The following is a 21,260-nucleotide window of genomic DNA, read 5'->3' as shown; positions in this document are numbered from 1 at the left end:
CATCTTCACCCTGATCTAGCAACTTTCAGCCAAGGGCCCCTCAGCTCCACACAGCCTGGAGACTAGCCCCATTCTACAGCTGAGGCCCTGCCCACGGTCACACAGCGACGGTGTGGCCAAGGCAGGACAGAACCCAGGGCCCGCGGCTCCCCTTTCCCACTGCTGGCACTGGGTAACGAGGCCTCCCCAGGTCTGTGGCGCGTGGAGAAGTGTAGATCCAAAAGAAAAACCAGTCTGATGTAATAGCAAAAAAGCTACTGTAGAGGAGCAAAGCAGAGCACCTAGAACATATTTCCCCAAACCAGCTGCCTCGCTGGTCACCGTCTGGGCTGCCAACTCCCCCCTCCCAGCCCCCGCAGCACGAGCCTTTGCACAGCCTGCCCCAATGCCTGGGGTGTCACAAATGGGATGTGAGGACTTCACAGCAGGACCCAGGCTGGGGAGGCTCGGCACAGCTCTGTTATCATGAAGGGATCGTGGAGATGAACAAACCTTCTCTGCTCAAAAGGCTTCCAGGCCCTGACCCATGTAAAGGGGCAGCACCCAGCACTGCTGGATTGCAGAAGCATCCCTGGGCAGCGCAGGAAACCCATGCTCCTTTTCACAATGGCGCCTCCTGCTGACAGGCCATCGCAGAGCAACTCCCCAGCGGTGAACTAGCAGGAAGGGACCAGGACTCTGCACATGCTAGAGAGGGTTACAGCAGTCGTCTCCCCTCCCCCGCCAATGGCCATGCTGTGGGGTGGGAGCTGGTGGAGGGGGAATGTCTTTAGGGAGTGGGACAGAGAAGCCGAGGGGCTGGGGGCATTTTGGGGAGCAAGGCTTGCTGCACTCCATGGTGGGGGATCCCTCTCCGCTGTTGCTCTGGGAAGGCCTCTCCAGCATCCTGGGAGAAGCTCCCGCAAACCCATGCACCAGGCACCTTCGTTAACCCCTTAGCAGCCACCTGGATCAGACCCCCGAGACCCCTATTCAGCAATACACAGAAACACGGCATCCCCAAAGCAACCTCTGCTACAGTCCCACCCCAACCTTTGCTGAGAGGTACAGGCAGCCGGAGTCAGACTGACAACGCCTGCCACCAGAATGGGGGAAGTGAGCCGTACTTACATCTTCTCAATAAGCTCTTTCTCATCCAAGGCACCAGCAAGATCTCGCTTGTTCCCGAGCACTAGAACCTGGAGAGGGGAAAAGACAGTGTCAGAACTCTCAGTCCCAGACCCACACCGAGCCAGCTTTGACTGTGCCCAGGCCGGGGGAGGGACGGGGAGTCCGGCAACCTAACTACAGTTTTGGCAACAGAAAATTCATTGGTGTGAAGGAATCAAAACTTCCCCGCCTCCTAGGGAATTCCTGACAGCCTGTGAATTCCAGCTCTACTCCACCTGCCCAAGCGCTCCTCTCCCAGGATATGCTGGGATGGAGGAGTTGCTGGGGAAACTGAGGCAAGGCCCACACATCCCTATACCCCATGGGGCTGCTGGACATAGTTTAGGGGAGTACTTTAATCTGCAACCAGGGCTGAATTGGCTGAGAAGCATCTGGGGGCTGCCAAGAGCTGAGGGTGTTCAGGAACAGCTTTGGTTTTGTTACGAATTACACCTGAGAGGACACGCACACAACTGCTGCGAATTATACCTTGTAGGACACGCACACAAATGCTACGAATTACACGTGGTAGGACACGCACACAAATGCTACGAATTATACCTGATAGGTCACGCACAGTTCGAATCTAGGCTGAGGCACATAAACAAAGTCCACAACTGCAGAGTTCCCAAAAGACACTAAGTTTATTACGCTCGAGTGTGGTGCCCCCCTGCTAGCCAGGAGGGGACCCTGAATACAGATTATACAAAGGTTATATACTTTTTAGCAAAGCATGTTGCCCTCGTGCATCGGAAACCTTAGCCAATAAACAAACCTTTGTCTTATCTACCACCTATCCCTGCTTAGTGCATTCCTCGTGCTATACCAGTATGTTAATTACACAGCATGGTCCTAAAGCCATGCATCAGTAAATGCTAACTTTTCCTTAACAGTTCGCAGGAGGAGACATCAGGGGCAGGGTGGGCACAAAGAAGAGTGGGTAATGGGAGCAGCGTGGGTCTGTTCTTCATTCCGCAGTCTCAGGTTATAGCTAGCTAAGGAATTAAGAAAACAATGAGGAGTCCGGTGGCACCTTAAAGACCAACAGATTTCTTTGGGCATAAGCTTTTGTGGGTAAAAAACCCATTAAGAAGTGGGTTTTTCACCCACAAAAGCTTATGCCCAAAGAAATCTGTTGGTCTTTAAGGTGCCAACGGACTGCTTGTTGTTTTTGTGGATACAGGTTAACATGGCTACCCCTCTGATAAGGAATTAAGAAAATTCAATCTAGAAACCATCACAAAGGTGGAGTTAGGGCTGAACCACTGATGTGTGCCTGCAAGGGCATATTCCCCTAGAATAAACCCCTCAGATGTCAGCAAGTCAGAAATGCTGAGGTCAGGTTGCATGTTTCAAGCAAAGCAATGACCTACACTTAAAGGAGCAGCACCACCTTAACTCTGCCCTCGGAGAGACCGAGACAAGGGGTCACAGGTGCAGACAGGTCTATCAGAATTCCACTCCACCTGCGGACTGGTCAGCAGCAGGCTCAAGTAGAGGAGCTGTAGCACAACCAAGGTGGGTGTCATATTCCTTCACTATGCAGCCTGTTTACCACACCCATATTGTCATTGTGGACAAAGGAAAATGGATGGTCCCTGCCCCAAAGAGATTATAAATTAAAAACATTCACACCCTTGACATACAGATCGGACTAAAACTAAAGAAAGGAAATATTTAATGGCAACTTTCATTTTTAAAGTCATTTTCTAGTCATTCATGGAGAAAGCAAGAGAGGATGGAGTCTTTCTTCTGCTCATGTCAACGACAGAAAATAATATTGGACAATATTTTCTGCTTCCTTTGGAGAATGCGTCATAGCTGTTGCTAGACAAGGGCAGAATTAGGGTTGTGGAGGTCCTCGGAGTGAGGCAGAGCCTTGTTTAACGGTAACCCTAACTCTGCACTTCCTGCTTTGCTAACTTGAGTGCTTTTTCTTCCTAAATTAATATTCTTGAAAGATTACGTGCACTCAAGGCCACTGATCAGTGGCTACAAGTGTTTTGTGTAGGAACAGACACTTGGTTTGGTTTAAACTAAAGCTCAGAATTTGCAGAAGGCAGCAAAAGTCACACAGATCCTCCAGAATAGCCGAATCTGTGATGTTCTCCTGCCCCAGCTAAGGCAGTTTTTGGGATGAGATCACGTGCTTTGTGTGCTGTGTGGAGCTGCACCCCCCTCTGCATTTCTGAAGCATCAATCCCCATGTCAGGGTGAAGATATTACAATTTGCTTCCTGCAGACTGCCCCAGCAGCACCCCTAAGTCCTACTGGCCAGTCAAAACCTTACTGCGAGCTCACAAACAAGACTTGCGTTCCAAATGGCAGCTCTCCCTCTTGAGCACGCTCAGTGGGTGCGTCAATCACTTATAATCCCCACTCAATCCCTCCGCCCCATAGGCCATGGACAGGTCATTATCTACACTCATCGCCTCCAGTCTAGCAACTTCGGAGCTTCTGGTGGGCCCACCAATGGGACCAGGGGGTTTGATGGCTTGTAGGGTTATGGGAAGCTGCGTCACGATCTTCCTCAAATTTTCCCAAAAAGTCACCTTCCAGCCCAGCCCCAGCCTGGAGATCATAACCTTACAAAGCTACTTCTACAGATGAACGAGTGAGACGCCATCACAGAACCTGCTTTGCACGTGTGACCAAGCAACCCTAATGACTGGGGACCAGCCAATGAGATCTGTCTGCTCCCCACTGTCTTCCACTGCCCCTGGACTGGAGAGTGCTTACAGGGATGCCCTGGAGCTGCGGCTTGTCAAGCAGGTTGTGAAGTTCGTTCTTTGAGGCCTCAATCTTCTCCTGGTCTGCAGCATCCACCATATACCTGGAATGGGGAGGGAACATTATCACTGAGCCTAGGCCACTGGAAGAGGAAGATCGAATGAATCCCACCTGAGGAGCGCGAAACAACCAGTGTCCCGACCACCGCTCTCCATTACCAAGTGCTCAGGCCTCCTTAGAGAGCTGCTACTCTCCACTGGGACAGCTTCCTGACCCATCAGTATAAATCTATGCTATGAAGCAAATCAGAGTCACCGCTCTCTCTCTGAAGCACTTCAGATTAGTCCACTGGTACTCGCCGCGTGTCAACGACCCACACCCTTCCCTTCCCACCTCTGGGCTCTTAGCACCCTTGGCAAAGCCCCGATGGGTCCTTGTAGGGGCCAAGCCACATCCATCCCTCAAGACTGCAAAGCCAGTCATTAACCCTTCCCCTGCTGAGAGCCAGGAGTCCTCATGGGCATAGCAACAACTTCAACCTCACCCGGCACCTTCTGCTCAGCCTTGCCAGTGGGCGTGGGAACAGCGCACTGCATTTGGGTGCCCTACAAAACGTGACTCTTGCTGTTTTAGATTCTTATCACCATTGCTACAGCATCTAACACCCTTGTGGCTGGGGGCACTTCACTGTGCTTTTCCCCAGAAAAGCAGCACACACCGTGTTCCATAACCGCATCCAGATAGCTGACTGCAGAGGTGGGGAAGCCCAGACAGTGGGCTGAATGCCAGAGAGTCTACAGCCAGGAGACATAAATGACAGCTGTCAAGTTCTAACCGTGGTCAGGCTGGGCTCAGTCATATCTCCAGAGGGAGAGCCTGCTGGGACAAACAACTGCTGTCCCGTTCCTGCCAAAACCCATCTGGGGTTGCAGAGCACAGGAAGGGTGGTGTCTGAGTGGCCTTCGATATTGGTCCCAGACAGCGCGTGCTGCAGTAATCCAGCCTAGAAGTAGCAATGCACTGATGATAGGTGGAGGTTCTATCAGAGAGGGAATGGCATAATCGCAGGCAGACGTAAATGACAGAGGGCATTTCTGACTCCAGCTGCAAACCAAGCAACAACTAACAAGACACTTTCAGTTAAGGGAAAAACTAAATTTCCTCAGATCCTCAAGGTACTTCTCTGTGCCAGTCAGTATCACCTCTGCCTTATCTGGTCTGAGTCTAAATCTGCTAAACTCTGGCTTTCATCCAGGCCTCAGTCTCAGCCAGACAGCAGAAGAACAAAGAGTCTATTCCATCCCTGTCTGATGAAACGAGGTGGAGCTGAACGTCATCCGCATATTTATGACACCATAGCTCACGTCACCAAACTCTTCAGAGCAGCCACACGTAAATGATGATACCGAACGCGGTAAGATTAGGGGACTTGAGTTGGGCAAATAATGGATGTCCTCGCATTTAGTGAACACCTCTTTCTGCTTACAGACATCTTACGTGGACTGAGATTCTCAACAGTATTTGTTACAGTCTGTGAATAGCTCCTGTTTGTAGCTTGCTGGTGTACAGTTTGCATGTATTGGATATGAAACATCTGTGTAGATTTGACTGGACACATTTTTCAGGAGTGCTCACCATGAATAGTCTGCGTGCCTGTTGTTTCCACAGACATTGCTACCAGTAAACTCAATCCCCAATATGTTCACAAGCAGGACCACAAAATGGGCGTAGACTCAGGCAAAGGGAATTTGTTTACAACCGTGAATGAAGATCGACTGAAGGCTGCTGCTTCTCATAAATACAGAATTTGCCAAGCAGTACAAGAGGCCTTGGGAAGGAAGAGCAACTGCCTATAGCTGTCCCCTGGGACCACCCTACAGAATGAGCTGAGCCACCCAAGGCTAGTCGATCCACCTTCAAATGAGCGAATAGCACCTCAGGAACAAAAGGATCCAGTAGCATCAGCAAAGACAACCACTCTTCAGTCAGGAGCACAAGAGCCTGTTATTCGGGACATCATCAAGCCGAAGAGTAATTCTGCTACCTAGGGCACCAGTCCGTGGTGGGTTGGGGAGACTGGTAAACCACCAGAACACTCGGATTCCTTCACTAAGCAGACACATTCACAGGACTTCCTGTCCCCAGGACGAGAACCTCTTACACCAGACGCTGGGTACCAAAAGCACAGCAACAGCGCTTCCCAGGGCTCCGGCTGCACTGGGTAAGCTGCTGGGAAGAGCTAATTCACTGCTAGGGGCCTGATTCCCAGCAGAGGATCTCTGCACCCTAGGATTACCAAATTACTCAACCTGGGAGAGCACAAAACCCACTGGACACAGCCCCAAAGGTCCTGCCAAACCTCAACCAAGAGACTCTGTTTGAGAGCCTACCCTCTAATACTTTCCCATGCTGTATTAAAGGATCTCCAGGGCTCAGCAGCCCTGGAACGTCCGTGATGGACAGCGCGCACAGCTGGGGGGTACTTACACAATGGCACTGACTCCGCGGCAGTATCGCTCCCACATGCTACGGAAACGAGGCTGACCGCCGATGTCCCAGAGCTGTGGGAAAGAGAGGCAGAGTCAGGAAGCACATCGACCAGGGAAGGCAGCATATCAAAAAGCAGAAGTGGATCTTGGAGCCAAGCTGAAAGAGAGACTTTGCACACTGCTACTGAAACTCTTACCCCTTCTCCCCTTGCTGTTGAGCCCTACAAAAAGGTGTCCCCTTGCTCCATGGCGGGCAGGTTTGTGGAATTCATAAGCACAGTTGGGTGCAGAGCTTTGTTCATTTGTACGCAGTTACCCAGAATGTTCTGCCCACTCACAGCTACTTCCTGCAAGGGCTGGAGTCTAAGACCCAGTGTCCCAGGGAGCCTGCAGGAGTTCTCTCTGTGCTCGCCATGCTAGGATGATGGAAGAATTTCCCCCTCACTGAAGAGTTCACATGTTTTGAGGACCATATTTTGTCCCCAAAACGCATGAGCGGCAACCAAAGGCACAACCTGGGCCAGAATCTTTATAGTGAAGGAGTGATGGGAAGTACTGACTAACTCAAGATTATTTTTCTGGTTTTCCATCCAGGTGGATCTGGAGGAGTGGAGGGCTAAAGCGTGTGCTATTTGTCTCACTGCCGAGACACACATGCTATGAATCATGGACTGTAGCCCCACAGCTCCAATGGGCTCCTACCCTCAGGACCTGCAGCCTCTCCCTTCCCTTCTCAGCAAACTACCTTTCCAGCCTCTGTCAGGGACAAAGTTAACCGCCCGTGCTAGCCTGGGGGAAAATACCAAGAGCAGGATGAATGCCATCAGGAAATCCCACATTACTGCAGCCTGGCCAGCAGCCCTTTCCTGCTGGAGCCTGGAATAACCTGCATCCCAATACACCTGACCCCCCCTTTAGGGGAGCTGCAGCAATCTAAAACCTTCCAGACTGAACTAGTGTGGAGGCAGGTCTATTTTTAAGTCTCCTGACTGAAGCATTAGTCAGTATTATTTGCAGCCCAATAACCTGCTGCACGAGAACATGTGAATCTCTAGATTTTCCCCACCCCATCTCCCCATCCAACAGCCTGCATCTTACCTTTATGGTGACATTTCCCTTGGTGATCTTCCTCATGTTGAAGCCCACCGTTGGGATCATGTCTTCATTGAACTGCCCCGACTGCAAGGAGCAAACCACACTGAATCAGCCATATCACGGGGCTGGGGACCTGCAAACCCTCAGGCCGGCACAAAGCATCTAAACTTCCCAGCCTGATGACACTGGGCAGACTGTGGTGGAACAAGACTTAACTGTAGCTATTATTAAGTCCTAGCTGGAGGTGAACCAAGATGCTCTGCAAAGACTGTCCTATAATATTCTACCCCCTCTGGTCACACCCCTGGTCATGGCTAATGCCAGCAGCAAAACCAGCGCAAATCAGAACCAGGTATCCTACAGGGAACAAATACTGCCCAACGGCTAGGAGTAGGATGCACACTTCTGGGCCCACATGAGGAACTCCACTCATAACAGGACAAGGCCATTACTGCCAATAAGCACTAGTTTATAGCTATAGAATCATAGAAATGTCGGGCTGGAAGGAACCTTGAGAGGTCATCAAGTCCAGCCCCATGTGCTGAGGCAGAACCAGGTAAACCTAGCCCACCCTGATAAGTGTGTGTCCAACCTTTCTGAAAAACCTCCAGTGATAGGGATTCTATAACCTCCCTTGGAAGCCTGTTCCAGAGCATAACTCCCCTCAGAGTTAGAAAGTTTTCCCTACTATTTAATCTAAATCTCCCTTGCTGCAGATTAAATGTATTACTTCTTGTCCTGCCTTCAGTGGACATGGAGAACAATTGATCACAGTCTGCTTTATAACAGCCCCTCACATGTTTGTAAACTGGTTACCTCTCAATTTTCTTTTCTCAAGACTAAACATGCCTGTTTTTTTAAACCTTTCCTCACAGGTCAAGTTTTCTAAAACTTTTATGATTTTTGATGGTCTCCTCTAGACTCTCTCCAATATGTCCACATCTTTCTTAACGTGTGACACCCAGAACTGGACATAGTTCTCCAGCTCAATGAGCTATTAACTCTGAAGCTTAGGGAAGAATATTCAGATGTAACCACTGTTAGACTATTTCACTTTTGACTAAAGCACATAAAAGGAGAAGTGCAGATCTTCATAACCTGATCTACTGTGAATGGCCACTGATTTTGGCATCAGAAGTGGGAGAATTGTGGGAGAATATCCTCATCTATTTTCCTCCAGTCTAACCCCTGGTGTTGGGGCTCCAACTGGGTTGAAAGGGTCTATAAAAATTCAAGATCTTCCTATAATTAAATCATGCCTACTTGTTATGTTTCCAGCAACACAGAAAAACAGAGGTTTCTGGCTTAAGTTATGCTGCGCTAACTCATTTTAGGGAGTTGCAGGGTGGATTAAAAATCAATATTTAAAAAAAACAAATACAATTTAAAAAAAACCCACCTACTTGAAACTATTACAACCGAAGTTAAGACCTAAATTTATTACAATCTATTCAAATAGTTTAAATAAAAAACATGCAAGCAGTATGCATTTCTGCTGAAGCTTTAAAGGAAGTTAAACCGCTCATCTAGGGGAAGTCACTGGGTAAGTCCTTGAAACCAGTTTGCGCTGAAGTGCTAAATCAGCTTTTGACAGCAGTAACCTCTTCTGCAGATGCCGAGAGAGTATCATCTTCATTTCAGTTTATTCAACTAGTTCAGTTCAATGACTAGTTTGTTCAAAGTTAAGAAACCAACTGAGAGTTGAAAAAGCAGGAAAGCATGTTTTCCTCTTCCAATCTAAGAATAAAATGAGGTGCAAGAGGACGAGATCTACTAGTTCTAAGGCTGAAAGATGCGATGACCAGAAACTTTCTGTTCAGTTCACTAGTACTTCCTTTGTTTAATAAATCAGTTAATTGTAAATACAAAACATGTTTTGATATGCATCCAGCACATTTAAGGTTGTTTTGCTGAACTACTGAAAACAATTTTAAAATGCTAGTTTTCTCAATTTTCAATTGAATTCCAATTTCCATCTAAGTACAGCTTGATGCAAATCATGAATAAAAAATTAATCTATTAAATAATAAATGCATCATTCACCAATTCCTAACATAAAACATGTAAAAATTAAGAATCTGAATAAATGTTATGTTAAGCTATACAATTACACTAAATCTATCTGTATTTAAGTATCTGCCTGGTTAGCAAAAAGAAGCACCAAATTTAGTGTAAAGGCTATATTTAATTGCCAATTGACATGTTTTAATGGCTGCCAAGCAATGAGAATCAACATCAACCATTCTTTAGGAAAAGAACTAAAAAAAAGATTAAAATAGAGTATTTAAATCAGGGTTTCCTGCTTGCTGACTAAATGGGTGAATTAAACCACTGCACCCGGGGGGGTGGGGGGGTGGGGAGGAGTTAGCCCTGCAATCCCAAACCTGGCAGCCTTGAAACCTTCCCGTTTGTAGGTCACTCTCTCCCCAAACAAAGGCTATTAATAGGCCTGGCATCAATGTTGCTTTTGTTGGCTGCAACCAAGCGTGTAAGATGGGCTGCAAGCTCCACCCAGCGGGTATCTGATCAATTTGAAATTCTTGCTCCTTTAGCGACTGGAAGCAGCTGTTGGTCTTTTCTGCTCCCACCAAAGCCTCCTGACTGCTGTGAGGATGGGATGGGGATGGGAACAGCCCTCTGCTACTCCCCTAACTCCTGGCTATTGCAAGGAGTGGGAGAGGGGAAGATTTTAAGCACAACTAATCCTAGATTTGCCAAACAGCAGCAGCATGAAACTGACATGGATTTCTGGCAGCATCAATGTTGTCCATAGATTCTGAATAGCAGCACTGAAATTGACTGGCCTTGTCAAACCTACCAGGAGCAAGTACCACAGGTCCTCTCTGCAGCCCCCTCCTTCACAGACTCAGAAAGGCATCATAGATTTGAAGGCCCCAGAAGGGACCATTGCAATCACCTAGTCTGATCTCCTGCATAAGATGTTCCTGAATTAATTCCTGTTTGAAATTGAGCAGATCTTTTAGAACAGACCACCATGATTTTAAAACTGCCAGTGATGGAGAATCTATCACAAACCCTGATGAATTATTCCAATGATTAATTACCCTCATTGTTAAAAATTTACCCCCACTGTTAAAAAAAATTATTTCCAGTCTGAATGTGTCTAGCTTCATGGCTTCAGGCCACATTTGGAAGGTTACTATCACAGAGGCTGTATTTTTTTTTAAAAATGAAAACTTATGTTCCACTGAAGTTTACTAGTTAGGCCCCACCCACTTGCAAGGTATTTACAGAGGCCAATCCCCTGCGACTTACAGATTTTCCATTCCCATACAGGGGGTGCTGTGGGTGGGAAATGGCACGCACCAGCAGCGCAGTATGGAAACCCAGGACTGGAATAGCAGAGAGTACTGCAGGTAGGGATTCAGGTCCATTAGTATCCTCCTTCCCCCTCCCCCCGCCATTGTGCTCTGGATGGGGGTAGACAGCACTGACCCTTCGCTTTAAAGGACGCTGATAGTTTAGGCCAGATTAGTGGCCACTGATTCTGGATGCCAAGTTGAGGTGGTCAGCAGCCAAAATGCCAAGTGAAGTCAGTGGGAACTACAGGTCCTGGACACCTCTCAAAATCAGTCCCAGCTTATCTTAATTTGGGCACCTCAAACTGAACAAACCAAAACCGCAGGCTAGGTTTAGAAATTTAGCTTTGACCTTTTTTGTATTGGGGGTGGATGGGTCCTTTCTATCTATGCCAGAAACCTGTGGATTTTCCATTTCCATTATATGAGAGTCCTTGTGACACAGCCCCCATCTTTAGAGCTGTAGGTATGACAGGATTCGGACGCCCCTTAGCCGGTACTCCTTCACTGGGCCCAAAGGTCTGAGCACTGTTAAGTTCCCTATTCTCCACTCCCTGCTGGTCCAAGGAGAAAGAGACTGGAGAGGACAGTCTGCCCACTGCTACGCAGAAGGTACATCCTACATCTGCAGCAGCCACATCTACATTGTTCGACTTGTAGGTGTAAGCAGGCACTGCACCTTCAGGTGCCATGGACCCTTTAAAGCTGGGAGCTACAGTTGTAAGTCATATGCCAGTTTCTATTCATAAGCCCTACAGGAACTTGCATGTAAGGTGTCCTGCCTCTTATGAGAGACTGTGGTCAGGGCTGGACCTTTGAGGCGGGAAGGCCTTGTGGGAGACGTACAGGATCAGGAGCTAGCTAGGGGTACTGGGAAGGCCTTGGGGAAAGGGATAAGAACCTGTAGAGCACTGCATGTTAGATTGCTTTGTTCTGGGTCTTTGTTTCTACGTTCCAGCCCTGAGAGAGGGAACTGAAATGGTGCAGTTGTTTGGAGCACTATTTCCCCTTATACAATTCGTGGACAGGTGCACCAGCTTTCAAGTAGGTTTTTAATTATACATGAAATTGAATGAGCAATACTGTAGCCCACCTGATGTATTTCAACGTTGGCCATCCCCACGCGTTCTACTTAGCATGCCATTCACATCTCAGACCTATTGTTTCAGGGTATCTGCAGGTTCAGGAAGACGGAACTGCACCAGAGGACACTTAGTTCACAAGGTTTTCTTTGCAACCATCAGTGCTAGAAACTTTTAAATTTTTTTTAAAATGAAGGATTTGATTCAGGAGTGCATTAGAGTGGCAAATTCCACACCTCTGGAATCCTGACTGTAGCCGGCCTCCATCCACAGCAGTGAGCACAAACCACCAGGCCAGTCAGTCCCTTGTCTGTTTTTCCCCCGTTACTTACGTGGCTGACCCAGCAGGAGGGGAAGGCAGCACACTCTCAAGGAAGCCACTGCCTACCCTGGCATTGCAGCAGAAACAAAGCAGAGGCTCCATCCCAATGCTGCTCCATACTTTGTATCCCTCCTCATTTATTTTTTAATCAACCTCATTTGCCCACTTGTCTTTCTGGGCTCTCCATGGTCTGGTTGCCAACCATGGCCTCCACAGTGCTCCAGTACCACAGACGAGTGAGGCACATTCAGATGGACAAACCGACAGACTTGTATCCCCCTGACCACTCCCCACTCTATTCCCTTCCTGCCACGTGCCTCAGCTGTGGGGCCACTCTCACTATTGCTGCCTCATTGGTCTCACTCTTCCCCCCTCTGGACATTCTCTCTTCTGATCACATTTTCTAAGCTTACCTTCCTCATTAGCTTTAGCTGAACTCTGAGGATGCTCTCTGGATGAGGGCACAGAAAAACAGGGCCCTGGTGAGAGAGTTCCTTTTTTTCTAATTAATGGGGGCATATTTTAGTGCTGAACTGACAGCCTGGAAGACTAGAGGCTCTCCATGGAACAGATACAGCACAAATAGCAGGAGCACAAGCACCCCCCCGCTGGCTCCCACACTCATGTGCTTAACCCCGAGACCGAGCCATTGCTTTGTGGGGGACGTATAGTTCAGTCTCCACGGCCCATTCAGTCTTCAGCCTCTGCTGAAACAGTCAGCGAGAGGACCAGTGAATGCCACGTCTGACAGACGCCCTGGGAACTTGCCTGAAACACCCACTCTTTATACACAGGCCATTAGAAAACTACACCTGTCAGTCGCGAGACGCCTGTGCGAGATTTAAACTGGTGGTCTAGAGGAAAGGGCCTCTGTAGCCCATTGCTACTCCCATGAGCTCTCCAGCTTCCTTCATTAGGATTCCGTAATTCCGCACACTCTTCCCCAAGCACAGAAAGCTGCAGAAAATGAAGGAATTGGGGTACACCTCCAAAGCTTCCCGTCACTACTGTGCATCTCAAATCATTCAAGGTGGACTGCAACAACAAAGGGCGTTCACATCCTGTTTTGCCTCTTAAGGTTGAACGAAGATGGTTGGCAAATACTGTTGTTTTTGTTCCTTATTTTCTGCATTAGAATCTAAGTCTTACTAGCCCAATTTCCCTCAAGACTCTACGGAAAATTAATGACATCACCACCACTCAGGTAATAAACAAGGGGAACCTAAACAATTGAAGAGGGAAAGGAGCTTGTCCAACTGATTAAAATCATTTTGTTTTCATTAGCACCTATTTAACTCAAACTAATGACAAGGGAGTCAGGCTCTCTTGAAGGAAGATTTTACATCCTACTGAGCTAGTTAAAGCACAGAGAAAACTCCTGCCACATTTTACTAGAAAGCAACACATACGCGCGCTCTCTCTCTCTCTCCCCCTCCCTGAGCAGGGATAGGGGCTCAATTGCTTGAGGTCCTTGTTTTAGAAAACATTGTACTGTTCAGCATTTGATTGCTGAATGTCTCAAGCCCTTCAAAATTAATATGTCCAGCAGAAGACCTCACCCACTGCTGTTATGTATTTCCAGTGATTGAGCATCTTAAAATTGTCACTATTCGAAAACTTTTTCTGGTTTTAATCTGGACTGAGGGAAGGGGGGGTTATGGGCTCATAGCCTCTAGCTACACCGCAAAATCCTACTGTCAGTGAAGACAATTTATGTAACTCTGCAATCAGAAGAATGTAGTGCTTTTAAAAAGCCATCGGCTTTTCTAGATATAGCATATTAGCAAACCTTGAGGATTTTCGAACCTCCTCACAAGGATTTTGCAATAGATGCAGTTTCTTTTTTATTTCCTCTTTTATATTTTTAAAGACAAATTCTGGCATTCATGAAAAGTGGGAAGTAATATCCCAGGCAAAAGCAACATTCCTACACCCTTTTACTACTGCAGCTCTGTTATAAGAAGCAATGCACCACGCTATTCTAGTCCAGATATAGGGTTAGTGGTATAAGTTTTGGGAACCACTAGATCAAGTGGTTCCCAGGATACAGCCCATTCAAAACTGGTTCACTGTTTTTTATTCAGAGCTGGGGGGTAACCCTTGGGGCAGAATCCACTTAAAGCTGCCATTAGTAACTTCCCCTGCTCTCTGCTAGTGTTCAACACACAGAAACAGCTTCAAAATCCAACACAGCAGAACCCCGTTTATCTGACCTCATGGGCACCAAGGCCAGATCAGATAATCAAAAAATTGGATAAACTGGAGAATGGGCAAAGAGTTATCGAGCCGTTATTTTAACATGCAGAGTTGCTTTTAAACTAGTGACCCCTCCCATAAAAGCATTCAAGCACACCATCCTTATTTACAGCGTACACACATTATTACTTCTAGTAAAGAGTACCAGTTTTTAAAAATGCAGAAATGATCCTTTTAAGTTGCAACCGCAGCCGTCCTGTACTATTTGGGAGTTGCCTGAGTTTATCATTTCTGCATTTTTAAAAACTGGCAGTACACGCTTTACTAGGAGTAACAGTTCGTGTACATGTACCGATCCTGTGTGTGCGCTGGTGGGGTTCCACTGATCCTGTGAGCTGGATAATGGAGGCTCGGATAAAGGGGGTTCTAGTGTAATTAAAGAGTGATTGGCAGTTGATTCTGGTTCTACAGAGAGGTGTGCAGAGCTGAGCCAGGAACAGGCCCCCATTGGGGTCCGGGGCCAGCCACAGTGAGTCTGCTGAGCTCTGGCCCTGCCTTCAGTACGTTCTAGGGGAACCTGTCCCCTAGAGGCAGCAATTCCCCATGATGGAGTGTTTTGCCATAGATAGTACAGATCCTCCCTCACTGAGACTTGCCTCATAGACCCAGAAATTCCCTTTTTGCAGATCTACAAATAAGAGAAGCCCTCTCATCTGAGGGCCCACCTAGGACCCAGCATGCAAAGATGTTCACTCTCATTTGGGGAAAGCAGTAACCCCCTAAAGCACAAAGATGAGAGGGGTGGCCCATCTGGGCATCCCCAGAAGCTGAGTGGAAGAGGAATGGCCACCAGGCACCCCTGTTCCATAGAAGACTGCATGGACAAGTCTTTGTGAGGAGTGACATGTGGGTCAGAGATGGTGTGTGTAGGGGATAAACTCAGCAGTGCAGGGGAGGGGCGTGAAAGGGCCCCACTGCCCAATTTCCCCACCCTTAGGGGCTGGCTCTGCTTTTTTGAAACTCCCAAGCTCCCAGACAGCAGAGGTGTCTTTGGCAATCCCTCACTCCTCCCAGGGATCCTCCAAACACTATTTGCAGTGAACCAGTAGTCCTTCAGTTAAAGCTTTGCCAAAGTGTCACGTTTTCAAAATGCAGCCTTGAGAAGTCCTTCGATGAATACATGAAATGGCTGTCAAAGACAACTACAGTAGAACCTCAGAGTTACGAACACCTTGGGAATGGAGGTTGTTCCTAACTCTGAATAAAACGTTATGGTTGTTCTTTCAAAGGTTTACAACTGAACCTTGACTTAATACAGCTTTGAAACTACTGTGCAGAAGAAAAATGCTGCTTTCCCTTCATTTTTGGAGTAGTTTAACACAGCACTGAACTGTATTTATTTATTTTGTCTCTGCTGCTGCCTGATTGTGTACTTCCGGTTCCAAAGGAGGTGTGTGGTTGACTGCTCAGTTCATAGCTCTGAGATTCTCCTGTAGTCTCTGTTCCCTTTGGGGGGTTGGGAGGTGCAGTGGGGCTGCAGGGGATCTGGACAGCTGTGCAGTGGAGTGAGACACGGGCTCTGTCAGAGTCCCCCTCCTCCTTCATCAAAAAGGAGCTCCTTCTTGAGCAGAAATAGAGGAAATTTCTGGGCCAGAGGCTGCCTCGCTCCCTGCCTTTGTATCCTCCCACCTCCCTGCAAGTCACTGGTACCCCACCCCACAGCGCTCCAGCGCCTTTTCTTTCTCACCCCTTCCTCCCCAACTCCATGCAAATGCCTGAGCAAAAGGCTGCTGCACCAAACTTAAAACAAGCTCCCACTCACTCGTGCTATCTACAGATGCCAGGGCACCATTAGCAAGAATGAACATTTGCTTTGGTGTCCTGGCTAAAGTCCAGCTGGGGTAATTACACAGAACCTTCCGCCAACCTAAGTTACCCATGTCATCTGAAGTGCAGATTATTTCCCTTTTTCCATTCTAAACTGTTGCTGCGTTTGTCAGACACACACTGCGTCTCACCCCAAAGATGGCTGGATTTTAAAACAGGATCAGGTATGGAGGGTGGCGGGAAGAGGGGGTACAAACTGTACGCTCAGAGGGGACAACAGTTCTCTGTACACGGCGTTGGTGCTCTGACCAATACTGGGAGGATGAACAGCATGCCCTGTAGTGAACATGGTCTTGCATGAACTGTGTGTAGAGGGAAAGTGTGAAATGATAGGCTCTCTGGCCCTTTTTATGAAAGCAAAGAGCATCTGGCCTCCAGTCTCTACTTCGTGGGCTTGTCTGCACTAGGGATGTAAAATAGTAAACTGTTAAATGGTTAACTGATAAGCATTAGTCTTATTGGTTGACCCACACTAACCGTTAACCCCAGTCACGCCGGGCCGGAGCAGCCCCAGCCATGCTGAATGGATGGTATCAAGGTACAGCTTCCACACATCATGTGTTTTGGCTGGGAATTTCCCTTTTTTTTTTTTTTAAAAAAAAGGATAACTAATCCTTGTAAAGAGATTTCTCCTTCTTCCTAACCCTTATAAGAATTGTTGCATTTTTAAAACTAACCACCTCTTACTGCCTTACACACTTCGTTATAAGCCAACACCCCTAGCTTGTCTTTAAATATCAAGGACTCTCAAATTTCGGGGGTGCACATACCCTACTGGCAAGCAGCAGCTAGCGTGACTACCTGCTTTGGGCATTTAATCCCAAAGCACGCAAAAATGAACAGTCTGGACTGGAGGGCATATGGAAGGCCATCAGGTGCTCCTCTGCTGCAGACCTTGGAAACTCTGCAAAGCAGCAGCTCTGACTACAACCCTGATCCTGGACATCTAATACATTCATCACAAGTCCTGGCACTGGTGGCTGGCTCTGCTTCCACAGAGTTTACAAACAGGCAGGGCAGACTCTTTGGGGACTCTATAAAAGTTTAGAAAGGAAAGATGGTCTTGTGGTTAAGGCCCTGGATTCGGACTCCGGATATCTGGATTCAATCCCTGCATCTGACAACTCCTTACGTAACCCGGGACAAGTCACTTTATTTCTCTGCCTTATTGGTAAAAGGGGGATGATATTTTTTTCCCTCTCTCCCGCCCTCTGTCTGTCTTGTCTATTTAGATTTTAAACTCCTCAGAGCAGGGACTATCTCTGACTATGCCCAGCTTCATCTCCGTTGGGGTCTCAACATGCTATTACCATAGCTAAGACTTTCTCTGCTTCTGCAGCCTATGTGACGAAGTGGGACTGTTCTTAATGTTTCCTCTGAATAGTGTGGGGGTGCCTCAGTTTCCCCTATGAAGTTCTTAAGTATCTAGGTGGTGCGATAAGGGTGTATGATCATTGCAGAGCCCTAGAGGGCAGGTGTGTGCAGGAGTCTGGACACAGAGAATGGCCGACACCCTGTTTCCTGGCAACTGATGGCCTGGGCCCTTCCCCCCTGCAAGGTGAGAGCTAAAGGGTTGGAGAACAAAGGAATCAGGTGACCTCCTGGCCCGGGAAAGGAACAAAGCCCAGAGGAGGAGGGGCTGGAGGGAGTTTCAGTTTGGAGGCTGGCTAGGACATGGAGTGAAGTGCAGACGTGGTTGTCTGGCTCACTGCCCTCCAAAATGGACCCAGCTGAGGGGTCCTGTTCTCTGCACCTGCAAGCTCTGTTTTAGACCATGTTCCTGTCGTCTAATAAACCTCTGTTTTACTGGCTGGCTGAGAGTCCCGTCTGACTGCGGAGTTGGGGTGCAGGACCCTCTGGCTTCCCCAGGAGCCCCGCCTGAGCGGTCTCGCTGTGGGAAGCACACGGAGGGGCAGAGGATGCTGAATGCTCCGAGGTCAGACCCAGGAAGGTGGAAGCCGTGTGAGCTGTTTGCCCTGCGGACAGGCTGCTCACCGGAAGGCGACTGCCCCAGAGTCCTGACTGGCTTCATAGGGAGCAGTTCCAGAGCATCGCCCGGGCACTCCGTGACAGCCTATTATTATTATAAATAATGCAGTGTGCAGAAGGAGTAATGGCCTTGGCTAAGGCAGTTCTCTGATCCTGAGGAATTTATAAAATCCACATGCTTCCCAGATCCATTAAGTCTCTGTGCTCCTAAAGAATTTAGAATCCCCACGTAATCTTAGCAAGGAACCCTGCAGACCTTATACACCCTGCAGTGCTCCAAGTTTTCATAAAATAAAGCTATAGTGAAAGGCTCCAAAGTTAATCCACCTTCTATGATTAAAGCTATAATTTCCATGGCCTATGCCATTCTTGGCATCCTAAGATTGCAAGCAAGGAATCCAATCAGTGACAGTTATGGGAATAGTTTCTGTGATCTGGGAACTGGACTAAGACCAAAGGCATTTCAGAGAGGGGCCACAGCATGGTAACTTTTAATCATGGCAGACCTAGCCTAGACTTGCTCAACTTAGAGGTGGTGAAGGAGTATGTATATCCCTTCGTCAGTCCCCCAAGTAATCCAGTCCTCACTGTGGATGTACTACTGACTCTCTGATCCCTTCCTGCCCTGCATCACACATTACAAAGAAGCAGAGGAAAGTTTCTGCAGAAATCCTGCTCTTACATTCTAGTACAAAGAAGTGTAGAGAGTTATAAACTCTCATCAATAACCCCAGCACTCTTCCTTCTTATGAAGGGTTGGTTTGTCTACACTGGCACTCTACAATGCTGCAACTTTCTCACTGAGGGGTGTGAAAAAATACACACACACACACCCCCACCCCCAAGCGCTGCAAGTTTTAGCGCTGTAAAGTGCCAGTGTAGACAGTGCTCCCAGCGCTGGTAGCTATTCCCCTCGGGGAGGTGGGTTTTTTATGCCGCAACTACACAAGCCACGGCAGCACTTTCATGTAACTAGTGAAGACGTGCCCTTAGCGTGCAAGCACGTGGGAGCAGGGACGATACGGTTCATCTGTCCAGCACTATGCATGTGGACAGCACGAGGTCACGCATCTTGGTTTTTTACAAATTATGGATCCAGTAGCGTGGAACAGTCCCCAAGATTTCAGAAATTCTCAGTAGGAACCTGATTCAGACCCTATTTTGTAGCACAGCAATAAAATGGGTACCGTTTTGGATATCCTCCAACCTTGAAGGGCAATCTGTAAACACTGGCGATGTTAAGATGGCGCTACCTTTTCCCCACAGATCTGCTCCCCATGAGTACTCCGCATTAGATCTGGGTTGAATTAATGGAGACCATTAGGCATTTTCCTCATTTAGGAAAATATAACTGAATTATGTTCATTCTGACCCTATTTCCTCTGCATTTATGTCCATATAATTCACTTGTCATTGTTGTGGGGTAAATGAGGTCAAGCCAGTCTTGCTAGATGTGCTGACTGCAGCTACCCAAGTCATACTCAGTTGAGGCGGATTTCTACAAATTGAGGGTTTAGCATCCCTGATGAAAGGAGAGCTTCTTTGTACAAATGGGAAACAATGATTCTTAGGACAGTATTGCTCTACTGTGCATGTTTACATTTTACTCAATGAAGTATCAAGACGGGAGGGAGGTAGGGGAGAGAAGAGAAGAACCCATATAAGATAAGAACAATTCCATTCTTAAAGGGAACTGCATGGCTGGTTGGGGGAGGGGGGAGAAATCAATTAACAATAGCCTCTAAAAAATGGCCTTGTGTCAAGGAGGTTGGAGGACTTTAGCTTTCCATCAACACCCTGGGGCTATTACTACAGCACAGAGCCAAGCCAACAGAGCCAGAAGAGACCTTTCTGGGTAGAACCTGAGGGAAGCCGGGGGGGGGGGGGGGGGGGAAGAGAAAGGAGAATCAACCCCAAACATGGGACATCTCTCTATTCTTTAGAAATGAGAAGTGCCTATTCGGGGAAGTGCAGGCTTTCATTTTGCTTTCACTGAGGATGTCCCCTATATACTCACCCAGGCTGGTGGGGGAGCAGAATCTGAAATCTGGGAAGAATCTAAATAAATCTCTCTCTCCTGCCACCCCCACTTAATCTCTACTATGTGCCCATTCATACACCCTGTCTACACTTAAAAAATTACATCTGCACAGCCATCCTGATGTAGTTACACCAATTTCAATATCCTTAATGCAGACAGGCTCCTAAAACAAATAAAGTGACACATCATCATGAGGTTTATAGGCAGACACCAGTCTCTCTTCTGGTGTTCACCACGTTGCCAGGCTGCTGCATGAAATTAAGAAGATTCTTGTCGGTCTCTCTACTCCTATTCAAAACCCTTTGCTCAAAAGTGAAATTGTCAAAAATAATGTCAGTTTCGTACTAGCGGTTGTGAACTCCCCAATCGGGGCAGAGGCAGAGCACCGGAGATAAAGGATGGAAAAACAGACATGGAGAGGACAGAAAGGGATGGAGACCTTTTCCCTCCCACTTCACAAACATTCAGGCAGCAGAGTGAGGCTATTGGATGGCGTTTCAAATTTATAAGACACTGACTAACCAGAGAACGATATGAAAGATGAAGTGAAGTCCTGAAGCAGCATCCAATGATACGTTTCCTGCAGCTGGAAGACTGGACGGGAATTCTCAATATGACATTGCACACGGATCTCATTGGCAGAGACAACCCCTCCCTTCTTCTTTTATATCAATCTCGATCTAGGACAGGGGTTCTCAGAACAATTTTTTTTGGTGTCCTCAGAGAGAGTGTGGCCACCAACCCTCACTTGCAGCCACTCTGAAAATTTTCCAAACCCAAGCCCAGAGCCAGAGCCCAGGGGCTGAAGCCTGCTGAGCACACACACTGGCCCCATGTGTCTCCAGAGGTGCTGCCCGGAGCCCCCAGGAGGGTGTGTGGTGCAGGCTGCTGATCCCCTGCTGGCAATGCCAGCAAACACCAAGGCAGCCAGGAGCAACAGCTGGGTGCTTTTGCCCCCCC

General features: G+C 47.8%; 1 protein-coding gene across 1 annotated transcript in view; it reads right to left on the bottom strand.

The window, feature by feature from the left end:
• Window positions 1-21,260, bottom strand: part of ARL8A (ARF like GTPase 8A) — a 37,629-nt gene that overhangs the window by 2,161 nt on the left and 14,208 nt on the right. The window contains exons 2-5 of the mRNA XM_074935855.1: window positions 7,467-7,547; window positions 6,367-6,440; window positions 3,889-3,982; window positions 1,111-1,178 (exon numbers count right to left, since the gene is read on the bottom strand). Coding sequence (XP_074791956.1) covers window positions 1,111-1,178; window positions 3,889-3,982; window positions 6,367-6,440; window positions 7,467-7,547 — 317 coding nt within the window. The remainder of the gene's footprint in view (window positions 1-1,110; window positions 1,179-3,888; window positions 3,983-6,366; window positions 6,441-7,466; window positions 7,548-21,260) is intronic.

This window comes from Natator depressus, chromosome 21 (assembly GCF_965152275.1).
Source record: "Natator depressus isolate rNatDep1 chromosome 21, rNatDep2.hap1, whole genome shotgun sequence".
Classification (NCBI taxonomy): domain Eukaryota; kingdom Metazoa; phylum Chordata; order Testudines; family Cheloniidae; genus Natator; species Natator depressus.
The sequence above is the reverse complement of the archived record's forward strand: the minus strand, read 5'-3'. Positions and strand labels throughout refer to the sequence as shown.